This window comes from Thunnus maccoyii, chromosome 1 (assembly GCF_910596095.1).
Source record: "Thunnus maccoyii chromosome 1, fThuMac1.1, whole genome shotgun sequence".
In the NCBI taxonomy this organism is placed as follows: domain Eukaryota; kingdom Metazoa; phylum Chordata; class Actinopteri; order Scombriformes; family Scombridae; genus Thunnus; species Thunnus maccoyii.
In genome coordinates, this window is record NC_056533.1 from 40,375,925 (window position 1) to 40,395,975 (window position 20,051).

The window sequence follows — 20,051 nt, forward strand, 5'->3', positions numbered from 1 at the left end:
GTAGGAGTCAACAGGAGTCAGCAGGAGGTGAAGGAGTCAGCAGGAGGTGCAGGAGTCAGCAGGAGGTGAAGGAGTCAGCAGGAGGTGCAGGAGTCAGCAGGAGTCAGCAGGATGTGCAGGAGTCAGCAGGAGTCAGCAGGAGGTGAAGGAGTCAGTAGGAGGTGCAGGATTCAGCAGGAGTCAGTAGGAGGTGAATGAGTCAGCAGGAGTCAGCAGGAGTCAACAGGAGTCAGCAGGAGGTGCAGGAGTTAGCAGGAGGTGAAGTAGTCAGCAGGAGTCAACAGGAGTCAGCAGGAGGTGAAGGAGTCAGCAGGAGGTGCAGGAGTCAGCAGGAGGTGCAGGAGTCGACAGGAGGTGCAGGAGGTGAAGGAGTCAGCAGGAGGTGCAGGAGGTGCAGGAGTCAGCAGGAGGTGCAGGAGGTGAAGGAGTCAGCAGGAGTCAGCAGGAGGTGAGGGAGTCAGTAGGAGGTGAAGTAGTCAGTAGGAGTCAGCAGGAGTCAACAGGAGTCAGCAGGAGGTGCAGAAGTCAGCAGGAGGTGCAGGAGTCAGCAGGAGGTGAAGTAGTCAGTAGAAGTCAGCAGGAGTCAACAGGAGTCAGCAGGAGGTGAAGGAGTCAGCAGGAGGTGCAGGAGTCAGCAGGAGGTGCAGGAGGTGAAGGAGTCAGTAGGAGGTGCAGGAGTCAGCAGGAGGTGAAGGAGTCAGTAGGAGGTGCAGGAGTCAGCAGGAGGTGCAGGAGTCAGCAGGAGGTGCAGGAGGTGAAGTAGTCAGTAGGAGTCAACAGGAGTCAGCAGGAGGTGAAGGAGTCAGCAGGAGGTGCAGGAGTCAGCAGGAGGTGCAGGAGGTGAAGGAGTCAGTAGGAGGTGCAGGAGTCAGCAGGAGGTGCAGGAGTCAGCAGGAGGTGCAGGAGGTGAAGTAGTCAGTAGGAGTCAAGAGGAGTCAGCAGGAGGTGAAGGAGTCAGCAGGAGGTGCAGGAGTCAGCAGGAGGTGCAGGAGGTGAAGGAGTCAGTAGGAGGTGCAGGAGTCAGCAGGAGGTGAAGGAGTCAGTAGGAGGTGCAGGAGTCAGCAGGAGGTGCAGGAGTCAGCAGGAGGTGCAGGAGGTGAAGTAGTCAGTAGGAGTCAACAGGAGTCAGCAGGAGGTGAAGGAGTCAGTAGGAGGTGAAGTAGTCAGTAGGAGTCAGCAGGAGTCAACAGGAGTCAGCAGGAGGTGAAGTAGTCAGCAGGAGTCAACAGGAGTCAGCAGGAGGTGAAGGAGGTGAAGGAGTCAGTAGGAGTCAACAGGAGTCAGCAGGAGGTGAAGGAGTCAGCAGGAGGTGCAGGAGTCAGCAGGAGTCAGCAGGAGGTGCAGGAGTCAGCAGGAGGTGAACGAGTCAGCAGGAGTCAGCAGGAGTCAGCAGGAGGTGAAGGAGTCAGCAGGAGTCAGCAGGAGGTGAGGGAGTCAGTAGGAGGTGAAGTAGTCAGTAGGAGTCAGCAGGAGTCAACAGGAGTCAGCAGGAGGTGCAGAAGTCAGCAGGAGGTGCAGGAGGTGAAGGAGTCAGCAGGAGGTGAAGTAGTCAGTAGGAGTCAACAGGAGTCAGCAGGAGGTGAAGGAGTCAGCAGGAGGTGAAGTAGTCAGTAGGAGTCAACAGGAGTCAGCAGGAGGTGAAGGAGTCAGTAGGAGTCAGCAGGAGTCAACAGGAGTCAGCAGGAGGTGCAGGAGTCAGCAGGAGGTGCAGGAGGTGAAGGAGTCAGTAGTGGGGGCAGGAGTCAGCAGGAGGTGAAGTAGTCAGTAGGAGTCAACAGGAGTCAGCAGGAGGTGAAGGAGTCAGCAGGAGGTGAAGTAGTCAGCAGGAGTCAACAGGAGTCAGCAGGAGGTGAAGGAGGTGAAGGAGTCAGTAGGAGTCAACAGGAGTCAGCAGGAGGTGAAGGAGTCAGCAGGAGGTGCAGGAGTCAGCAGGAGTCAGCAGGAGGTGCAGGAGTCAGCAGGAGGTGAACGAGTCAGCAGGAGTCAGCAGGAGTCAGCAGGAGTCAGCAGGAGGTGAAGGAGTCAGCAGGAGTCAGCAGGAGGTGAGGGAGTCAGTAGGAGGTGAAGTAGTCAGTAGGAGTCAGCAGGAGTCAACAGGAGTCAGCAGGAGGTGCAGAAGTCAGCAGGAGGTGCAGGAGGTGAAGGAGTCAGCAGGAGGTGAAGTAGTCAGTAGGAGTCAACAGGAGTCAGCAGGAGGTGAAGGAGTCAGCAGGAGGTGAAGTAGTCAGTAGGAGTCAACAGGAGTCAGCAGGAGGTGAAGGACACAGCAGGAGGTGAAGTAGTCAGCAGGAGTCAACAGGAGTCAGCAGGAGGTGAAGGAGTCAGCAGGAGGTGCAGGAGTCAGCAGGAGGTGCAGGAGGTGAAGGAGTCAGTAGGAGGTGCAGGAGTCAGCAGGAGGTGCAGGAGTCAGCAGGAGGTGCAGGAGGTGAAGTAGTCAGTAGGAGTCAACAGGAGTCAGCAGGAGGTGAAGGAGTCAGCAGGAGTCAACAGGAGTCAGCAGGAGGTGAAGGAGTCAGCAGGAGGTGCAGGAGTCAGCAGGAGGTGCAGGAGGTGAAGGAGTCAGTAGGAGGTGCAGGAGTCAGTAGGAGGTGCAGGAGTCAGCAGGAGGTGCAGGAGTCAGCAGGAGGTGCAGGAGGTGAAGTAGTCAGTAGGAGTCAACAGGAGTCAGCAGGAGGTGAAGGAGTCAGCAGGAGGTGCAGGAGTCAGCAGGAGGTGCAGGAGGTGAAGGAGTCAGTAGGAGGTGCAGGAGTCAGCAGGAGGTGCAGGAGTCAGCAGCAGGTGCAGGAGGTGAAGTAGTCAGTAGGAGTCAAGAGGAGTCAGCAGGAGGTGAAGGAGTCAGCAGGAGGTGCAGGAGTCAGCAGGAGGTGCAGGAGGTGAAGGAGTCAGTAGGAGGTGCAGGAGTCAGCAGGAGGTGAAGGAGTCAGTAGGAGGTGCAGGAGTCAGCAGGAGGTGCAGGAGGTGAAGTAGTCAGTAGGAGTCAACAGGAGTCAGCAGGAGGTGAAGGAGTCAGCAGGAGGTGAAGGAGTCAGCAGGAGTCAACAGGAGTCAGCAGGAGGTGAAGGAGTCAGTAGGAGGTGAAGTAGTCAGTAGGAGTCAGCAGGAGTCAACAGGAGTCAGCAGGAGGTGCAGGAGTCAGCAGGAGGTGCAGGAGGTGAAGTAGTCAGTAGGAGTCAACAGGAGTCAGCAGGAGGTGAAGGAGTCAGCAGGAGGTGAAGTAGTCAGTAGGAGTCAGCAGGAGTCAGCAGGAGGTGAAGGAGTCAGCAGGAGGTTCAGGAGTCAGCAGGAGTCAGCAGGAGTCAGCAGGAGGTGAGGGAGTCAGTAGGAGGTGAAGTAGTCAGTAGGAGTCAGCAGGAGTCAACAGGAGTCAGTAGGAGGTGCAGGAGTCAGCAGGAGGTGAAGTAGTCAGCAGGAGGTGAAGTAGTCAGCAGGAGTCAACAGGAGTCAGCAGGAGGTGAAGGAGTCAGCAGGAGGTGAAGTAGTCAGCAGGAGTCAACAGGAGTCAGCAGGAGGTGAAGGAGTCAGCAGGAGGTGCAGGAGTCAGCAGGAGTCAGCAGGAGGTGAAGGAGTCAGCAGGAGGTGAAGGAGGTGAAGGAGTCAGCAGGAGTCAGCAGGAGTCAGCAGGAGGTGCAGGAGTCAGCAGGAGGTGAAGGAGTCAGCAGGAGGTGAAGGAGTCAGCAGGAGTCAGCAGGAGGTGCAGGAGTCAGCAGGAGGTGCAGGAGTCAGCAGGAGGTGAAGGAGTCAGCAGGAGATGCAGGAGTCAGTAGGAGGTGAAGTAGTCAGTAGGAGTCAGCAGGAGTCAGCAGGAGGTGCAGGAGTCAGCAGGAGGTGCAGGAGTCAGCAGGAGGTGCAGGAGGTGAAGGAGTCAGTAGGAGGTGCAGGAGTCAGCAGGAGGTGAAGTAGTCAGTAGGAGTCAACAGGAGTCAGCAGGAGGTGCAGGAGTCAGCAGGAGGTGCAGGAGGTGAAGGAGTCAGTAGGAGGTGCAGGAGTCAGCAGGAGGTGAAGGAGTCAGTAGGAGGTGCAGGAGTCAGCAGGAGGTGCAGGAGGTGAAGTAGTCAGTAGGAGTCAACAGGAGTCAGCAGGAGGTGAAGGAGTCAGCAGGAGGTGCAGGAGTCAGCAGGAGGTGAAGGAGTCAGCAGGAGGTGCAGGAGTCAGCAGGAGTCAGCAGGATGTGCAGGAGTCAGCAGGAGTCAGCAGGAGGTGCAGGAGTCAGCAAGAGGTGCAGGATTCAGCAGGAGTCAGTAGGAGGTGAATGAGTCAGCAGGAGTCAGCAGGAGTCAACAGGAGTCAGCAGGAGGTGCAGGAGTCAGCAGGAGGTGAAGTAGTCAGCAGGAGTCAACAGGAGTCAGCAGGAGGTGCAGGAGTCAGCAGGAGGTGCAGGAGTCGACAGGAGGTGCAGGAGGTGAAGGAGTCAGCAGGAGGTGCAGGAGTCAGCAGGAGGTGCAGGAGGTGAAGGAGTCAGCAGGAGGTGCAGGAGGTGAAGGAGTCAGGAGGAGGTGATGGCAGAAGAACTCTGCAGTTTGACGCAGCTGCAGGATTTATGACATCACCAGCTTGTAGCCAATCACGGTCCAGTGTGTGACAGCAGGGTGGAAGTGAAACAGTGAGATGAACGTTACAGTGAAGGAGGAGCTGCTCCTCCAGCAGGAAACTTTACAAACCAATATTTACAGATTCTGGAGTTTTAATGAAGGAGACGACGGTTTAACGAGGTTTAACGAGGTCATAAAAACATATCAGACACAAATTATTATTCAAATCTGTTTTTATACGTGTGAAAACACGCGTGACGATCTGTAAGTAACAGATCTAATAAGACATTAGCATCACATCGTACCTAAAGTACTAATCATGCAGAATAATACACATTATATGATATATTGATTATAATTATTGATGCTTTAACAATAATCAGTCATGTTGCAGCTGGTAAAAGGTTCATTTAAACTTTATATTCTGCAGAGAAGCTTCGTCTGAATCTGCAGCTACAGTAACGAATGTCTCAGCTGTGATCACACGTATCATCACGTTCACTGTTTTATCTCAACAGCTGTTCAGTCATCTCCAGGACAATATTCGATATGATGTCATATTCGATATGATGTCATATTTGATATGATGTCATATTTGATATGAACAGACTGCACCTCTGTTCACCTGAAAGATCTCACTGTTAAAGAAGTGGACGTCGTCCAACCGAAGAAGAAGAAGAAGAAGAAGAAGAAGAAGAAGAAGAAGAAGAAGGTCACGGTGAGGACAGGAAGTCGAGGAAAGGAGAGTGAAGTTCATGAGGTCACTGAGGAACGAAATGAGGTTGAGTTCATGTATTTTTATTTTCTGTCTGTAGACGCAGAACGAAGCTTCGTCTTCTAAACAGATTTTTCTTACAAGTGTTTAAAGACGTAAAAACAGAGAAGTTGATGAAGATCTGAGTTAAAGTTCAACACAGTGAATTCTGTTGAACGTATGAAGAGTTAAGAAGTGAGACGTTAATCCTGCTGCTGTAAACGTTCAGTCAGCTGTTTGTTTGTTTGTTTGTTTGTCTTCTTCATTATTTTGGTTTTCAGCAAAACGTCTTCAAACATCTACAAACGAGTCCAGATGATCTGATTCAAACTCCTTTAACTTTATTTAACTTTAATTAACTTTATTTATCTTTAATTAAAGACGTTAAAGCTTTAATTTCCTGATCATAAAAGGTTTTAGTTTTGTTTATTTTTTTGATGATTTAAGTCTGATCAGGAAAAAAAAGACACCAAAGTGAAATTTTGACCTTCTGAAATGAAAAAACATCCCAACCTAAATTCCACTTACTGTTTTTTTGCAGAGCTTTCAGCCACATCACACTGTATTCCTCAGTGTCGGAGTTAAACTGACAAATTAAATCAATCAACAACCGCTGAGACGCCGACACATCCGTCTCCGTGACAACCGAGCAAACTCCATCCACTGATGAAGACCATGTGATGTGGATGAAAGCTCTGGCAAATGCTTTGCACGGACTTTTTTTTTTTTTTTTACAAATATAAAAAAAAATAACGTAATAAAATCATTTACTGAAGCGAACTCAGTAAATCATAAGAACGACTGAGCTGTACAGATCCGTCTCCACGACAACCGCGCAAACACACACCACCCCCCCCCCCCGATGATGAAGACCATGTGATAACGGTGGAAAGCTCCGGAGCCCTTTAGAATTTGACGCGTTTCTTGACCTCAGGAAGTTTCAAGTCTTTTAATTGTCACATGAGTTTGCTTGTATCTCCAGACCGTCAACAGTAAACAAACAAACAATCATCCAGCTGACACAACAAACAGCGCCGGCTCCTCCGGAGATACAAGCTGATCACATTCTGCCGGTTTGAGACACTTTTGATAAGTTTCCCTGATTTAAAAACTCTGATAATCCATAGTGATGATTATTCATGAGGCAGGCTGTGTGTGTGTGTGTGTGTGTGTGTGTGTGTGTGTGTGTGTGTGGGCTGCAGATTAGATGCAGGGCTGCAGCCTGTAGTCCCTCCTCCCCTGCAGCTCAGCTCTATATATACTCAGAGAGATCTGGAGAGAGAGGAGCTGCACCGGTTTCACTCCAGCGACCAGTCAGAGAGTCAGAGAGTGTCGAGCAGAGAGACACACAGTGACACAGTCAGAGAGAAGCAGACACACACACACACACACACACACACACACACACAGGTAAACTTCTCCTCTGATGATGGAGGATTTCACTCTTCCCTTCTGGATTTACCTCTGCATTCTCACCATGTTGGTCGGTGGGCTCATGAAGAAGATTTTGGCGTCCCACCTGAGCGCCGCCCCCACCCTGGTGGCGTGGTTGGGGGCCACCGTGCTGGTGGAGCGTCTGTGGGCGTTCTGCCTGCCGGCAGCGCTGCTGCTGGCGCTGCTCGGCCTCGCCTGCTGCCTCTACTCCGCTGCCAAGACCGGCGCGCTGCCCGCCGCCCTGCCCGCCCAGGACAAAGCCGTCCTCATCACAGGTAAGAGGAGGCTCCTCCCACTCATAGGTGTCTTTTTGCTTTTTGCACGCTTATTTCCACCACACACACCTTTAAATGTGTCCCTGCTGAAATATTAAGATGTGAAGAGGTTGAAGGGAGAAGCAGCCTCGTGTCAGCAGGATGATTCTTGTCTTCATGTTTTGAGTGTGAAAGTGGTTTGAACTGCTGCTTCGGCTGCTCTGACGGTGGAGATACGAGGTTTAAACATAATGTGACTCCTGAGATTAAACTTAAGCACATTATTTGTGAGACATGTTTGCTTTGTCCCTGAGCAAAGTTCACATTCTTCCTAAAACTGGAAAACATCTTCAGCCCTTCACTAAGTTATTTAAAACTCATGTTTATTTTTCTGGTGGAGATTTTTTTTTTTTCCAAAGTTTCCAAATCTGTCAGGAGGAGTCGTGTGTTTGAAATGCTGCAGCTGTGAGACTCGATGTTTCACACAGACGCAGTTCGGCTGATCTGCGAGTCTTTAACTGAGCGAAGGACTCGAGGGGGAAAACCAGGCTGGAGGAGGTCAAGAGGAAGAGTGTCGTAATCTGCTGCTGTGTGAACGTAAATGATCTCAGACGAGCCTCTGATCACTGGTGACAGAGTGTGAGTGTGTGTGTGTGAGTGTGTGTGTGTGTGTGTGAACAATAGCTGGCTGCCGGGGGGGGGGGGGGGGGGGGGGGGGGGTGCAGCAGGTTACAGTGTTCACAGGTTACTGACGACTGTTTTTGTCCCACTTTCTGTTATCAGAGCAGATGATAAGAAACCTGATCGGTTTATGGATCTGTGTGTGTGTGTGTGTGTGTGTGTGTAGTAGTGTGTGTGTGTATTAGTGTGTGTGTATTAGTGTGTTTGTGTATGTGTGTGTGTGTGTTAGTGTGTGTGCATATGTGTGTGTGTGTGTATTAGTGTGTGTGTGTGTAATAATGTGTATGTGTGTGTGTTAGAGTGCGTATTATTGTGTGTGTTTGTGAGTGTATATGTGTGTGTGTATTAGTGTGTGTTAGTGTGTGTGTTAGTGAGTGTATATGTGTGTGTGTGTGTGTTAGTGAGTGTGTGTGTGTGTGTGTGTGTAATAGTGTGTGTGTTAGTGAGTGTATATGTGTGTGTTAGTGTGTGTGTGTGTGTATTAGTGAGTGTGTTAGTGTGTGTGTGTGTGTGTGTGTGTGTGTGTGTGTGTGTGTATTAGTGTGTGTGTGTGTGTGTGTGTGAGAGTGTGTAATAGTGTGTGTGTGTGTGTGTGTGTGTGTGTGTGTGTGTGTGTGTGTGTATTAGTGAGTGTGTGTGTGTTTGGATTGGCCTCCGTCTCCGTTAATCACGTCGTGCTGTCTGGGTCCAGCTGGCTTTGGCTCTTTGTGTCGTAGTTAACGAGATAATCAGATCTGCAGATTTATGTGAGTGTTTAATAACAGCAACACTCTGCCTTTGTGTAACTGTTCTCTGCTGTAATCTGCATATAAACACACTTTCAGTGGAAACTTTCCCAGACCGCTCCTCTGGTCCTCTACAGGTAGAGCGGCCGCCAGCATAGCGAGCGACGGACGCTCTGCTCGCTCTGCTGTTGTGTTTTTACGTCTGTTCATGTAGAACATCCAGGACTGTGCTGCTGCTGATTCCAGCTGTCGTAGAACAAAGTGTCTGAACTCTGAACTTCACCCGAGAGTCTCATTTGCTGCTTCAGTCTTGCTGACGTGGTTTCTGCTCACAGAGCGAGCTGGAGAACAACTGCAGCTGCTGTCAGTCGCAACCACCGTAAAAAAAAAATACGGAGGCGGTCGCCATGACGTCACACAACGGTTTGTAAATTACTGTTTTGAAGCCTCGACTTCATCTCGGATTTGACCGTCATCATCAGTGATTTTTGGAGCCAGAAGTGACCATATTTGGACGAGAGGGTGGAGCTGACCGTAGCGCTAGCTGCTAGCTTGGTTAGCACTGTGCATTTACAGCACGGATGTAACTGTGATAATGCTAATGCTAAATTTCGTTAGCGAAAACAGGCCTAAAACCATTAAAAGAAAATGAACTTACCAGAAAAACTGAACATCCGACTCCTTCGAGGGTCCGTTAGTTCAACCAAACACTGAACATGACTTTTATAGGCAAATAAAATGTTACAATTAACTTTCATAAACTGAAAACACACTGAAATAGTGACGTTACTGCTACCACTATACTCTGTGAATCTGGGGGTTACGCCATAGTTATGTTGTGTAATCAACGTTGTTGCCATGGTAGCGGCTTGTCAATCACAACGTAGCCCCGCCCTAAAGCATACGCTGCTTTATTGTCTATTTTACTGTAAACGGGACCATAATTTAAAGAATGAACATCGTGTTGTATTGAAAAAGACTTTGTACTAGTGACTGAGACCATAAACTCATTAGGAAACTGTTTACTGAGGTAATAAATCAAGTGAGAAGTAGGGTCATTTTCTTATAGACTTCCATACATCAGACTTGTTTTGGCGTCGCCCCCTGCTGGCCGTTAGAGAGAACGCAGGTTTAAGTCACTTCTGCGTTGGCTTCACTTGTCAGACCCGGAGTTTCCTGCTCGGTCACAACGTCTCTGAGCGTTTTCTCCTCGCTGATCATCGCTTGGTGTCTTCTGCCCTCTAGTGGCCTGAGAGAAAGTCAAGGTTTATGGTGACATTTAGCGATGAGTGAAGCGAACGTCCTGGTTGTGTTTTGATGTGGGCGATATTTAATATTTTCATTTAATTTGTAGTGATGTGATTTTGGATTTGAGGATTTTATTTGGTTTTGTGTTGAATGTTTGTCTTTTAATTCTCGGAGCGTGTTGGGAGGGAGACGGTGTAACAGAAGCGTCTGTAGCCTTGGACAGAAATGCTTTGATGCAACTCAGTGTCACAAATATACACATTGAACACTACGTTTCACCACCTGACGGCCACGAACAGCAAACGTCATCAGTTTCAGTCCAGCTGTGGACATTTGTTGAATCTCTCCGTCACTTCCTGTCATCTCTAAAATAAAGTTAGCCTCTGTGCTGTTAGCCTCAAACACCTATTGTCTTCTGACAGTTTCTTAAAACATAGATGCATGTTTAAACAGCATACAGCAGTTCTCTGACTCTTTACTGTGGATCTCGTGTATTTGCAGCTGTATTTTCTCTGTCCAGCAGCAGTTTTCATGTCTCAAACAGCTTGTGTGCAAACATTAGACTTCACTTAGACTTTGAACAAAGGTGTGGTCCACGTCTCCTCCACTCACCTCCCACACAGGAAGGAGTGCTTGTTTGATCAGGAGGAAAGAAATCTAGGTTACACAAATATCACTCAACTGTTCAGACAATAAAGCCAGAGGTGCACTCTGAGGGCAGAACTGTCACTGAGTGCATCACCTTTGGTAAAACTTCGATTCGGTTAATCACAGGAGCATGTTGTTCAGAAACAGAGGACGTGGAACTGCGTCAAAGAGGTTTAACTCCAACTATATTTAACTGTCTTAATGTCCTGACAGTCTCCTGCAACCTCTCAGTGGCTTCATATACTGTAAAAACATGTGATTCATCACCATGTGAACAGTTGCCGCCTGACCTCATCTGACCTCATCTGACCTCATCTGACAACTAACAAAGCAAACATCCAGACATCATAAAAAAAAAAAGAAGTTGTTTTTATTCATGTTAGCTTCACAGCTCTGTGGATGGAAATATGATGGGGGACAAAATCCACAGTCCTCCTTCTGTGCAAAAATGTATTTCAAAGTTTATCTGAAGCTAATATGAAGCTTCAGCGTCCAAATGAGTCAAATCAAGTAGATATCTTTCAACGTTACAGTCTTTTTAGTGCCAAAGTTCCTCTTTTTGTTACTATACTTCCACCTGCAGCTCAACAGGGAAACACTGTCTGAGGAAACACAAAGAGGGAATTTGATGCTAAAAAGACTGTAAATGTGTCAGATATCCACTTGATATGACTAACTCAGACTGCTGAAGCTGAATAGAAGCTTCACACAGACTTTTAAATGACTGTGTGGACACACTGTGAACTCGTCCTTTGATCCACTGAGTTTTAATAATCAAGTGTGAAACTATCAGTTTTAAAATGTCTCTTACGATGATTCAAATTGGGGATTTTCATGATGATGTAAACTGCAGAAGAAGAAGAACTGTGAGTCACCGACTTTGTCTACGACTTCAACCACAGGAACCTTTGAATATTTCCAGAGAGAAGTGCGTCACTTTATATTAATTATGGGGAAGTTTTGAATTTCAGTGAAACAACTGCTCCATTTTAACTAAATATGTATTAATTATTTTCATATAATTGCAATTTGTATTCCCCACATACAGTACGATTCACATGTGTGACTGTTCAACTGAACAAAAGACTCGATTCAGTTGGTATCAATCCAATATTACCTGTAAATTTAGTTCCAAATTACTCAGGTGTTCCTGGGGAAATTACAAACCATAAAATAAAGCGTTACCCAGGAAAAATAAAGTCAGCACCTACGTTATAAATACTGATGGACTAAATAAACGCAGGAGGAACCCGGAGAGGAGTGTTGACTGCAGACTAAGCCGTCTATGTTTCAGCCCATGAGCTTCAGGAGGTCGTCTAGTGTCATGGCAACACGGTTCAAAAATCCCCGAGACCCGCAGACGACCGTGTCCGAACGTCACCTCTCTCTCCATCACGAGCTGCAGCCTTTCACCTTCACATGTATGCAAACAGGAAGCCACAAACAGCAGAGACAGAAGAGTTATGCAACAGCTCGTTCCTGCTGCCATGAATTCATGTTTCAGTCAGCAGGAAACAAAAAAAAGTTCTTACTTGAGGTCTGATTACAGTCTGGAGGCCGTCCCGCCCTCGTGGCCCAGCGAGCGTTGGCTTCGATGCAGCAAAACCTCGCAGGCGATTTTCGAAGAGATTTACAGTGGTCCAATGCTGAGCTCTCAATCAACAGCACCGTCTTAATTGGCTCTTCTGAAAGCCGCTAAAGGTCACTGTGGGGTCACTCTGGAAATAAGAGCAGAAGATGGAAAAAAAAAAGGCCCCAGTAAACCTCTTAGAAAGCTAATTGAAGTGTTGTACAAAGAGGCACATTCTTCAAAGGATGAGGGTTGAAGTCACAGGGCTCGCTGACCGGGCAGCGCCGCAGGCTGGCGTCCTGCCGCCTCGCAGCTTTCTGCTGACATGAACACGACCGACGTTATTAACCTGAGCAGACGAATCATCACACGACGTAAGAGAGGTCAATCTCTAATGTCTTTATAGTCACCAGAGATGGGAAGTGACTGAGTACATTTACTCAAGTAGTAACTGTTTTAAGGTACTTGTACTGTACTTGAGTATTTCCATGTGATGCTACTTTATACTTTATACCACTCCACTACATTTATTTGACAACATTAGTTACCAGTTACTACGTATTCAGATTTACTGCAGTAAAAATACCAATACATCCATGTAAAAATACTCCATTACAAGTAAAAGTCCTGCATAAAAAATCCTACTGCAGTAAAAGTACATAAGTATTATGAGCTTGATGTAGTTAAAGTATTGCAGTAAAAGTACATAAGTATTATGAGCTTGATGTAGTTAAAGTATTGCAGTAAAAGTAGTGGTTTGGTCCCTCTGACTGATATATTATTATATATGACATCATTAGATTATTAATAGTGAAGCATCAGTGTTAGAGCAGCATGTTACTGTTGTAGCTGCTGGAGGTGGAGCTAGTTTACACTACTTTATATACACTTAGCTAGTTTAGTCCAGTGGTTCCCAACCTAGGGGTCGGTCCCCTCCAAAGGGTCAGCAGATAAATCTGAGGGGTGGTGAGATGATTAATGGGGAAAGAAGGAAAAGCAATGAGACCTGATGGGACTTTGACAGTCAGAGGACGATAATGTTGACGGAAATGTTACAGACAGTAAAAGTTTATTGTCGTCTGTATCGTTGCTGCATTTCGTTGGTTTTCTCTTCCGTTCAGTTTCGTTTAGTTCTTTGTAAATCTCTCAGTTGTCCCTTGAAGGAGATGATCTCTGGCCGGCAGCCAGGACTCTGGTCCAAAGGTTTCAGCTCCACAGCTGCAGGAAAACTGGTCCAACAGAAACAAGACGAGAACAGCGTTTCTACGGCTGCAGCATGTTTAAACCTCCCGTCTCTGCTGGCTCCTTGTGCCGTCGTTTTCCTTTTCTTCCTCTCATCCTCTCTTCCTTTTACCTTTTATTTCCTCCCTTTCTGTTTTCTCCTTTCCTTATTTTCTTCCTTTCGTTATCTCTGTTTATTATGTTTCTTTCCTGCCTTTTTCCGTCTTTGCTTCCCATTTTTTGTCTCCTTTTTATTCTTTTCTCCCTCTTCATACTGTTTTTCATACATTACTTTTATACTTCCATCCTCTCCCTTTTTACATTTTCTTCTCAACTCTCTTTTCTTTCTTTTTCATACTTTTCTCCTTTCTGTTTCTTCCTTCCATCCTTGCCTTTCTCTCTGTTTTTATCTTCTTTTTCTTATTTATTTACCCTTTTTTCTTCCCTCCTTCATTCTGTGATACCCTTTCTTATTCCTCTCCTCCGTTCTTCCTCTCGTTCCTCCTCTTCTCTTCTGTCTCACTTGGCATCGGCAGAAAGTTCATCAGAGTTCATCTTTATGCAGATGAGTTCACTCCAGTGCCTGATTAAACAATGATAAGCACCATCGCAGAGTCCAGTCCTACAATCACACAGTTACACAACAAACCTTCACATCATGTTTGCTGAAGAGTTCTTGATGATCGCTGTCAGCCTCTTTACTCAAAGCTTTGACTCTCACGTCACATGACCCCCGCTCACAGTTGGATGACAGTTTGTCAGCGGAGAGTTTCCAAGAGATGAAGCAATGACGGCCTTCAGCATGAGGCCATGTTGTGTTCACACACAGAACATTGTTTTACTTTCATGCAACAGGACAAACAAACACAGCAGGAGAACGCTGAGGACCAAATGTCGCAGGATTTATGACTTTATGATACAGATACTGAAATAATCATGTTTTATAATATATATTTAGTGTTTTCCCTTTTAATTTTAATTCTGAAATCTCTTCAGGGAATCTTATAGTCTATCCAAGAACCCATTGAAACCTAATCAAGGATCCTAAAAACATCAAGGATTGTGAGAACCTCAACAACGATCTCAAGAAGCTCTCGAGGGATCTGTGGAACCTCATTAAAGATTCCTAAAGGCTGAGCTGTGATTGATGATATCGGGCTGTATAGGTTTTAGTTTTATTTCTGTGTCATGCCAAACATCTGGCTCATATAACACATTAACACATATAACACATAACACATTAACACATATACAAACACGTAGAGACGCATGTGAGACACAAGCAAAATAAAACTAAAATGAAGTGTGTGAACTCTACGTAAACCGCGGCTCACGTTACATTCCTCCATGTGTTTTCCTGCAGATGATGAAGTTTTTCCTCTGACAGCGGTGATTAAGATAAGCGTGACGACTTGCAGGTGTGTCTGATTGGACCTTTCAACAGGCAGATATACAGAAACACCTTCTGTCAGGTTTTTAATAAAATGCCTCACGTGCACGAACCGCAGCACTGAGACCTTCATTCTGTTTAAACATAAACATCTGGAGAGGCCTGTTTCTGTAAACCTCCAGTCAGACATGAAATGCTTCATATATCATATAAATATAACTACTTTAATACTAAAAACTTTCAATTTGAAATGGTTGGTTTGACTTATTGATCACCAAATTTCTACTTTTATCTCATAATGATAATTTCTATCATAATATTCACCTTTGGCTCTTCATCTCATTACGTTGGGTTAATTTCTCATCTTTTGACTTTTTATTTAATCTTTTAGAAATTATCTCATCTCATTGTGACTTTTTATCACATTTTTCTCAATGTGAATTCTCTGAATGTTTACTTCTTTGTCATAAATTTGAACTTTTCTCTTCATTTTGACTCACAGAAAGTATTTTTAACTTTTCATCTATTTTGGGTTTTTTTTCTTGGTTTCCATAGTAACCAGGCACACCTGATGGTAATATAATCAGTATCACTTTACTTCATGATGCAAACAGCTCACTGTTACACTGATGCACATTAAACTCTCATCAAATGTTCATCAGAGTCAAGAAAGAGTCCAGCTCATAAAATGGTTCAAAAGGTTTTTGTTACAGATTAAACAAACAAAAATCTGACGTGCTTATCAGTGAGTGTTGCAGGTGCTGGTCAGTGAGTGTTGCAGGTGCTGGTCAGTGAGTGTTGCAGGTGCTGATCAGTGGGTGTTGCAGGTGCTGGTAGGTGAGTGTTGCAGGTGCTGGTCAGTGAGTGTTGCAGGTGCTGGTAGGTGAGTGTTGCAGGTGCTGGTCAGTGAGTGTTGCAGGTGCTGGTAGGTGGGTGTTGCAGGTGCTGGTCAGTGAGTGTTGCAGGTGCTGGTCAGTGAGTGTTGCAGGTGCTGGTCAGTGAGTGTTGCAGGTGCTGGTCAGTGAGTGTTGCAGGTGCTGATCAGTGAGTGTTGCAGGTGCTGATCAGTGGGTGTTGCAGGTGCTGGTAGGTGAGTGTTGCAGGTGCTGGTCAGTGAGTGCTGCAGGTGCTGGTCAGTGAGTGTTGCAGGTGCTGGTCAGTGAGTGTTGCAGGCGCTGGTAGGTGAGTGTTGCAGGTGCTGGTCAGTGAGTGTTGCAGGTGCTGGTCAGTGAGTGTTGCAGGTGCTGGTAGGTGAGTGTTGCAGGTGCTGGTCAGTGAGTGTTGCAGGTACTGGTCAGTGAGTGTTGCAGGTGCTGGTAGGTGAGTGTTGCAGGTGCTGGTCAGTGAGTGTTGCAGGTGCTGGTCAGTGAGTGTTGCAGGTGCTGGTAGGTGATTGTTGCAGGTGCTGGTCAGTGAGTGTTGCAGGTGCTGGTCAGTGAGTGTTGCAGGTGCTGGTAGGTGATTGTTGCAGGTGCTGGTCAGTGAGTGTTGCAGGTGCTGGTCAGTGAGTGTTGCAGGTGCTGGTAGGTGGATTATGTTACCTCAGGCAGCTGTGATTCCAGTCGTATCAGTGCAGACGATATTCAGCTTTTCATGCTTCATAACAAAAAAGAAGAAAGTTTTGCTCGACTCTGCAAGCTTTTTGAGCAACTGACTGTCATCATTTCTTAGAATCTGTTGTTTCCTGTTTCTGTCCCTCACCTTTACCTGACGAGACCTCAGTCCGAGCTGATGACTCACATCATTCATCAAATAACGTGTGGACGCAACAAAGACAAACTCATCATCATCATCTCATCGAACAAACACAGATTTCAGCTTTAGTTTGCAAGAAGAAACACAAGCAGCTTTTGAGTCTGCTGCGCCAACACTAGTTCAGTCTTGGCACGACGTACCTGAAGAGCTTCACAATCACTGGAGTGGGTTAGAAGTGGACAGAGATGTGATGTATGATGGTAATTTACTGGTCAGGGCTTTATAGATATACAGATACCAGTGATTATTGTGTCTCTCAGTCCGAGAAGGCCAGCAGACCTTATCATAGAGGATACAGAGGAAAAATTAATAAGTGTCGTTATTACATCCTGAACAAAGCAGGAAACTGAATCTCTTCAGACCACCTGTGAATCATTTCATCTCCATATGTGAAGGTGGAGCAGCTGTGTGCAGATGTTGAGGCCTCCACCCACAGACAGATGTGTGTCTTGACCTCAGACATCACTCAGCGCTTGTCTGTCTCCGCACATATTGCACTCGGCACGTTTATTTCTTCATCTGAGGGGCCCCTCGGAGCCCCGGCCCTGTTACGTAACACAGTTCCTCCTCGGAGCCCCTCAGAGCCAAATCCATCTCCTGCCACGACAACACGGCTGCAACCCCAAACTGTCTGCTTTATGGAGATGAATATTCTGCTTTAACGATCCGTTTACACTCGGGATGTTGCTGTGAGCTCATGTTTCACACAGAAACCCCCATCTGGCCTTATAGGGACCCGACAGCCGGGTGGGGTCCATCTGAAACTTGAGTCGCCCTCAGTGGAAACATGGAGGCTCGCTGCGCGGGGTCAATGCCGGGATGAAGAATGTGGGACAGTGTGTGGTCTGAGGCAGAGGCGCTGCAGCGTTTTCCAGAGACCCAAGTACCATCTGACCCCCCCCCCCCGCCCCCACCACCACCATCACCACCGCCACATCAGTTTTAAGTTAATATGTTGAACTTGTTAGCAAACAGTTGCTCATTTCCACATCCAGAAACATCATCATGCATCTGGAGTTGTGTTTCAACAGCTACGTTGGTCCACAGCAGGAAACGTGTTAGCACAAAAAAGTGACATGCCTATGCTTTTTTTTGTTTGTTTGTTTGTTCTGATGATGTTCTTTCACAAAAAAAGGTAGATTTTAGAGCTGCAGGGATGAACTGAATTTGAAACCCAGAATGGAGGACTGAAGGTCACCGTGTTAAAGTTTCCTTTTGATGATATCTTTAACATTTCTCAACACAAGAACTAGAAAGTGTCCTGGATAACTCAACAGTACGATGGGTTAATGTTAAGGCCAGAAACAGTGCTGTTCCTGACACCAGATCAGCTTCCACTGCGGTTACCATAGACTTAACGTATGTTACCATAGAAACCACTCTGAGATCAGTTCTAACTGCAGGAAAGTTAGCTGTTAATCTACTGTAATGATTAACATATTGGTAGCATTCAGCAGGCATTTTAATACCTGCATGATGTGTCTGAACAAACATTTTGAATCCATGACAAACAAACTCCTTAAACACAGTTTGAAGTGCTGCATAAATCCCACCGACACTGAACACCAAACCAAAACCCAATTTCTACAATACTAGCTAAAATATCAGAAATAAACCAACATCTTTACTTTTTCTTAACACAGATCATCTACATGCAGTGTAATTACTAGTTCTGCTGTACTAGATATTTGATATATTCAGTAAATATATCTTTTTATGACCTTATTTACAACCTGAAGAACTACAACTGTGATGCTGATTTATATTAAGCTGCGTGATGCGGCTCCAGGGAATTGTAGTTTTTCCTGGAGTTGGAAGTTGTAAATACTGAATTGAGAGTACACTGAGGAGTTTAACAGGATGGTAAACACATTTGTGTAATCATAATTTTAAATATCTAATTGTTAAATGGGTGAAAACTAATTTTAACCATATTTTACCCATATTTATCCATAGCAATGTTCAGATTCAGAATGATGGCTCACTTTGAACGTTTTCTTTTCCTCAAAGCGTCATCATGTGACTAATATAAACAAAGTGTTGATTTGCTGTTACCTTAACATAAAGCTAGCAGGCTCCTGGGGAGGATGAGGTCCTGGCAGTTTTATCAAATTTTACCATTTGTGGCCACAGAGAAACAGAATTCTCATCAAGTTGTAAACACAAGAATGTTTGATTTTCATTCTTCACAGAATCTATAGAACATTAACATGATCTGTTGGCCGTTGATTTAGTGCAGTTTAACTCATCTCAGTCATAACTCACAGTATAGTCTATATATGTATAATCTCATGATACCAGTCATAACTCATAGTATAGTCTATATAGAGGCAGGTCTCATGATACCAGTCATATCTCACAGTATAGACTATATAAGCATAGCCTCATGATACCAGTCATAATTCACAGTAGAGACTATATAGGGTCTCATGATACCAGTCATAATTCACAGTATAGTCTATATAGGCATAGTCGCATGATACCAGTCACAATTCACAGTATAGATTATATAGGCATAGTCTCATGATACCAGTCATAATTCACAGTATAGTCTATATAGGCATAGTCGCATGATACCAGTCACAATTCACAGTATAGATTATATAGGCATAGTCTCATGATACCAGTCATAATTCACAGTATAGTCTATATAGGCATAGTCTCATGATACCAGTCATAATTCACAGTATAGTCTATATAGGCATAGACTCATGATACCAGTCATAATTCACAGTATAGTCTATATAGGCATAGACTCATGATACCAGTCATAATTCACAGTATAGACTATATAAGCATAGTCTCATGATACCAGTTATAATTCACAGCATAGACTATATAGGTATAGTCTCATGATACCAGTAATAATTCACAGTATAGACTATATAGACCTAGTCTCATGATACCAGTCATAATTCACAGTATAGACTATATAGGCATAGTCTCATGATACCAGTCATAATTCACAGTAGAGACTCTATAGGCATAGTCTCATGATATCAGTCATATCTCACAGTATAGACTATATAGGCATAGTCTCATGATACCAGTCATAATTCACAGTATAGACTATATAGGCATAGTCTCATGATACCAGTCATAATTCACAGTAGAGACTCTATAGGGTCTCATGATACCAGCCATAATTCACAGTATAGTCTATATAGGCATAGACTCATGATACCAGTCATAATTCACAGTATAGACTATATAGGCATAGTCTCATGATACCAGTCATAATTCACAGTATAGACTATATAGGCATAGTCTCATGATACCAGTCAATGCAATGCAGGTTTTTTTTTAACTCTCTAATTGTTTCCAGCCAGTTTAACAATGAAAGCTGGGAGATTGTTATCAGTCTGTATGAGTGAAGCGTTCAGAGACCTGTGAGTCTATAAGTCACATGTGACCATTTACACGTCACACACACTCATTCAGTCCAGTCAGGTGTCTCAGGTGTGTCAGTTTTAAATCTGGAAACAGAAAAAGTTCAAAGGAATAAAAAGTCCAGATGTGAGTTAAAAAACATTTTCTTCTGTTGACAGAATCTGCTCCAGTAACCTGTTTCAGTTTAGTTTGAAATATCAGAGTGAGAATGAAGAGGCCTGACAGCATGAAACTGGATCCACACACACACACACACCTAAACACACACACCTAAACACACACACGCACACACACACACACGCACACACACACACGCACACAGACACCTAAACACACACATACACACACAGACACCAAAACACACACACGCACACACACACACACACACGCACACAGACACCTAAACACACACACACACACACACACACACACACAGACACCTAAACACACAC

General features: G+C 45.5%; 1 protein-coding gene across 2 annotated transcripts in view; it reads left to right on the top strand.

Moving 5' to 3' along the window:
• The first annotated feature begins 6,050 nt into the window (after nt 1-6,050).
• The window catches only part of hsd11b2 (hydroxysteroid (11-beta) dehydrogenase 2), a 31,835-nt gene continuing 17,834 nt past the window's right edge, over nt 6,051-20,051 (top strand). Inside the window, exon 1 of one of the 2 annotated variants that reach the window (XM_042420567.1) lies at nt 6,051-6,992. In XM_042420567.1, coding sequence (XP_042276501.1) covers nt 6,710-6,992 — 283 coding nt within the window. In that variant the 5' untranslated portion in view covers nt 6,051-6,709. Of the gene's footprint in view, nt 6,993-8,626; nt 8,801-20,051 lie in introns of those variants that run through there. The other variant, XM_042420573.1, reaches the window with a different exon arrangement.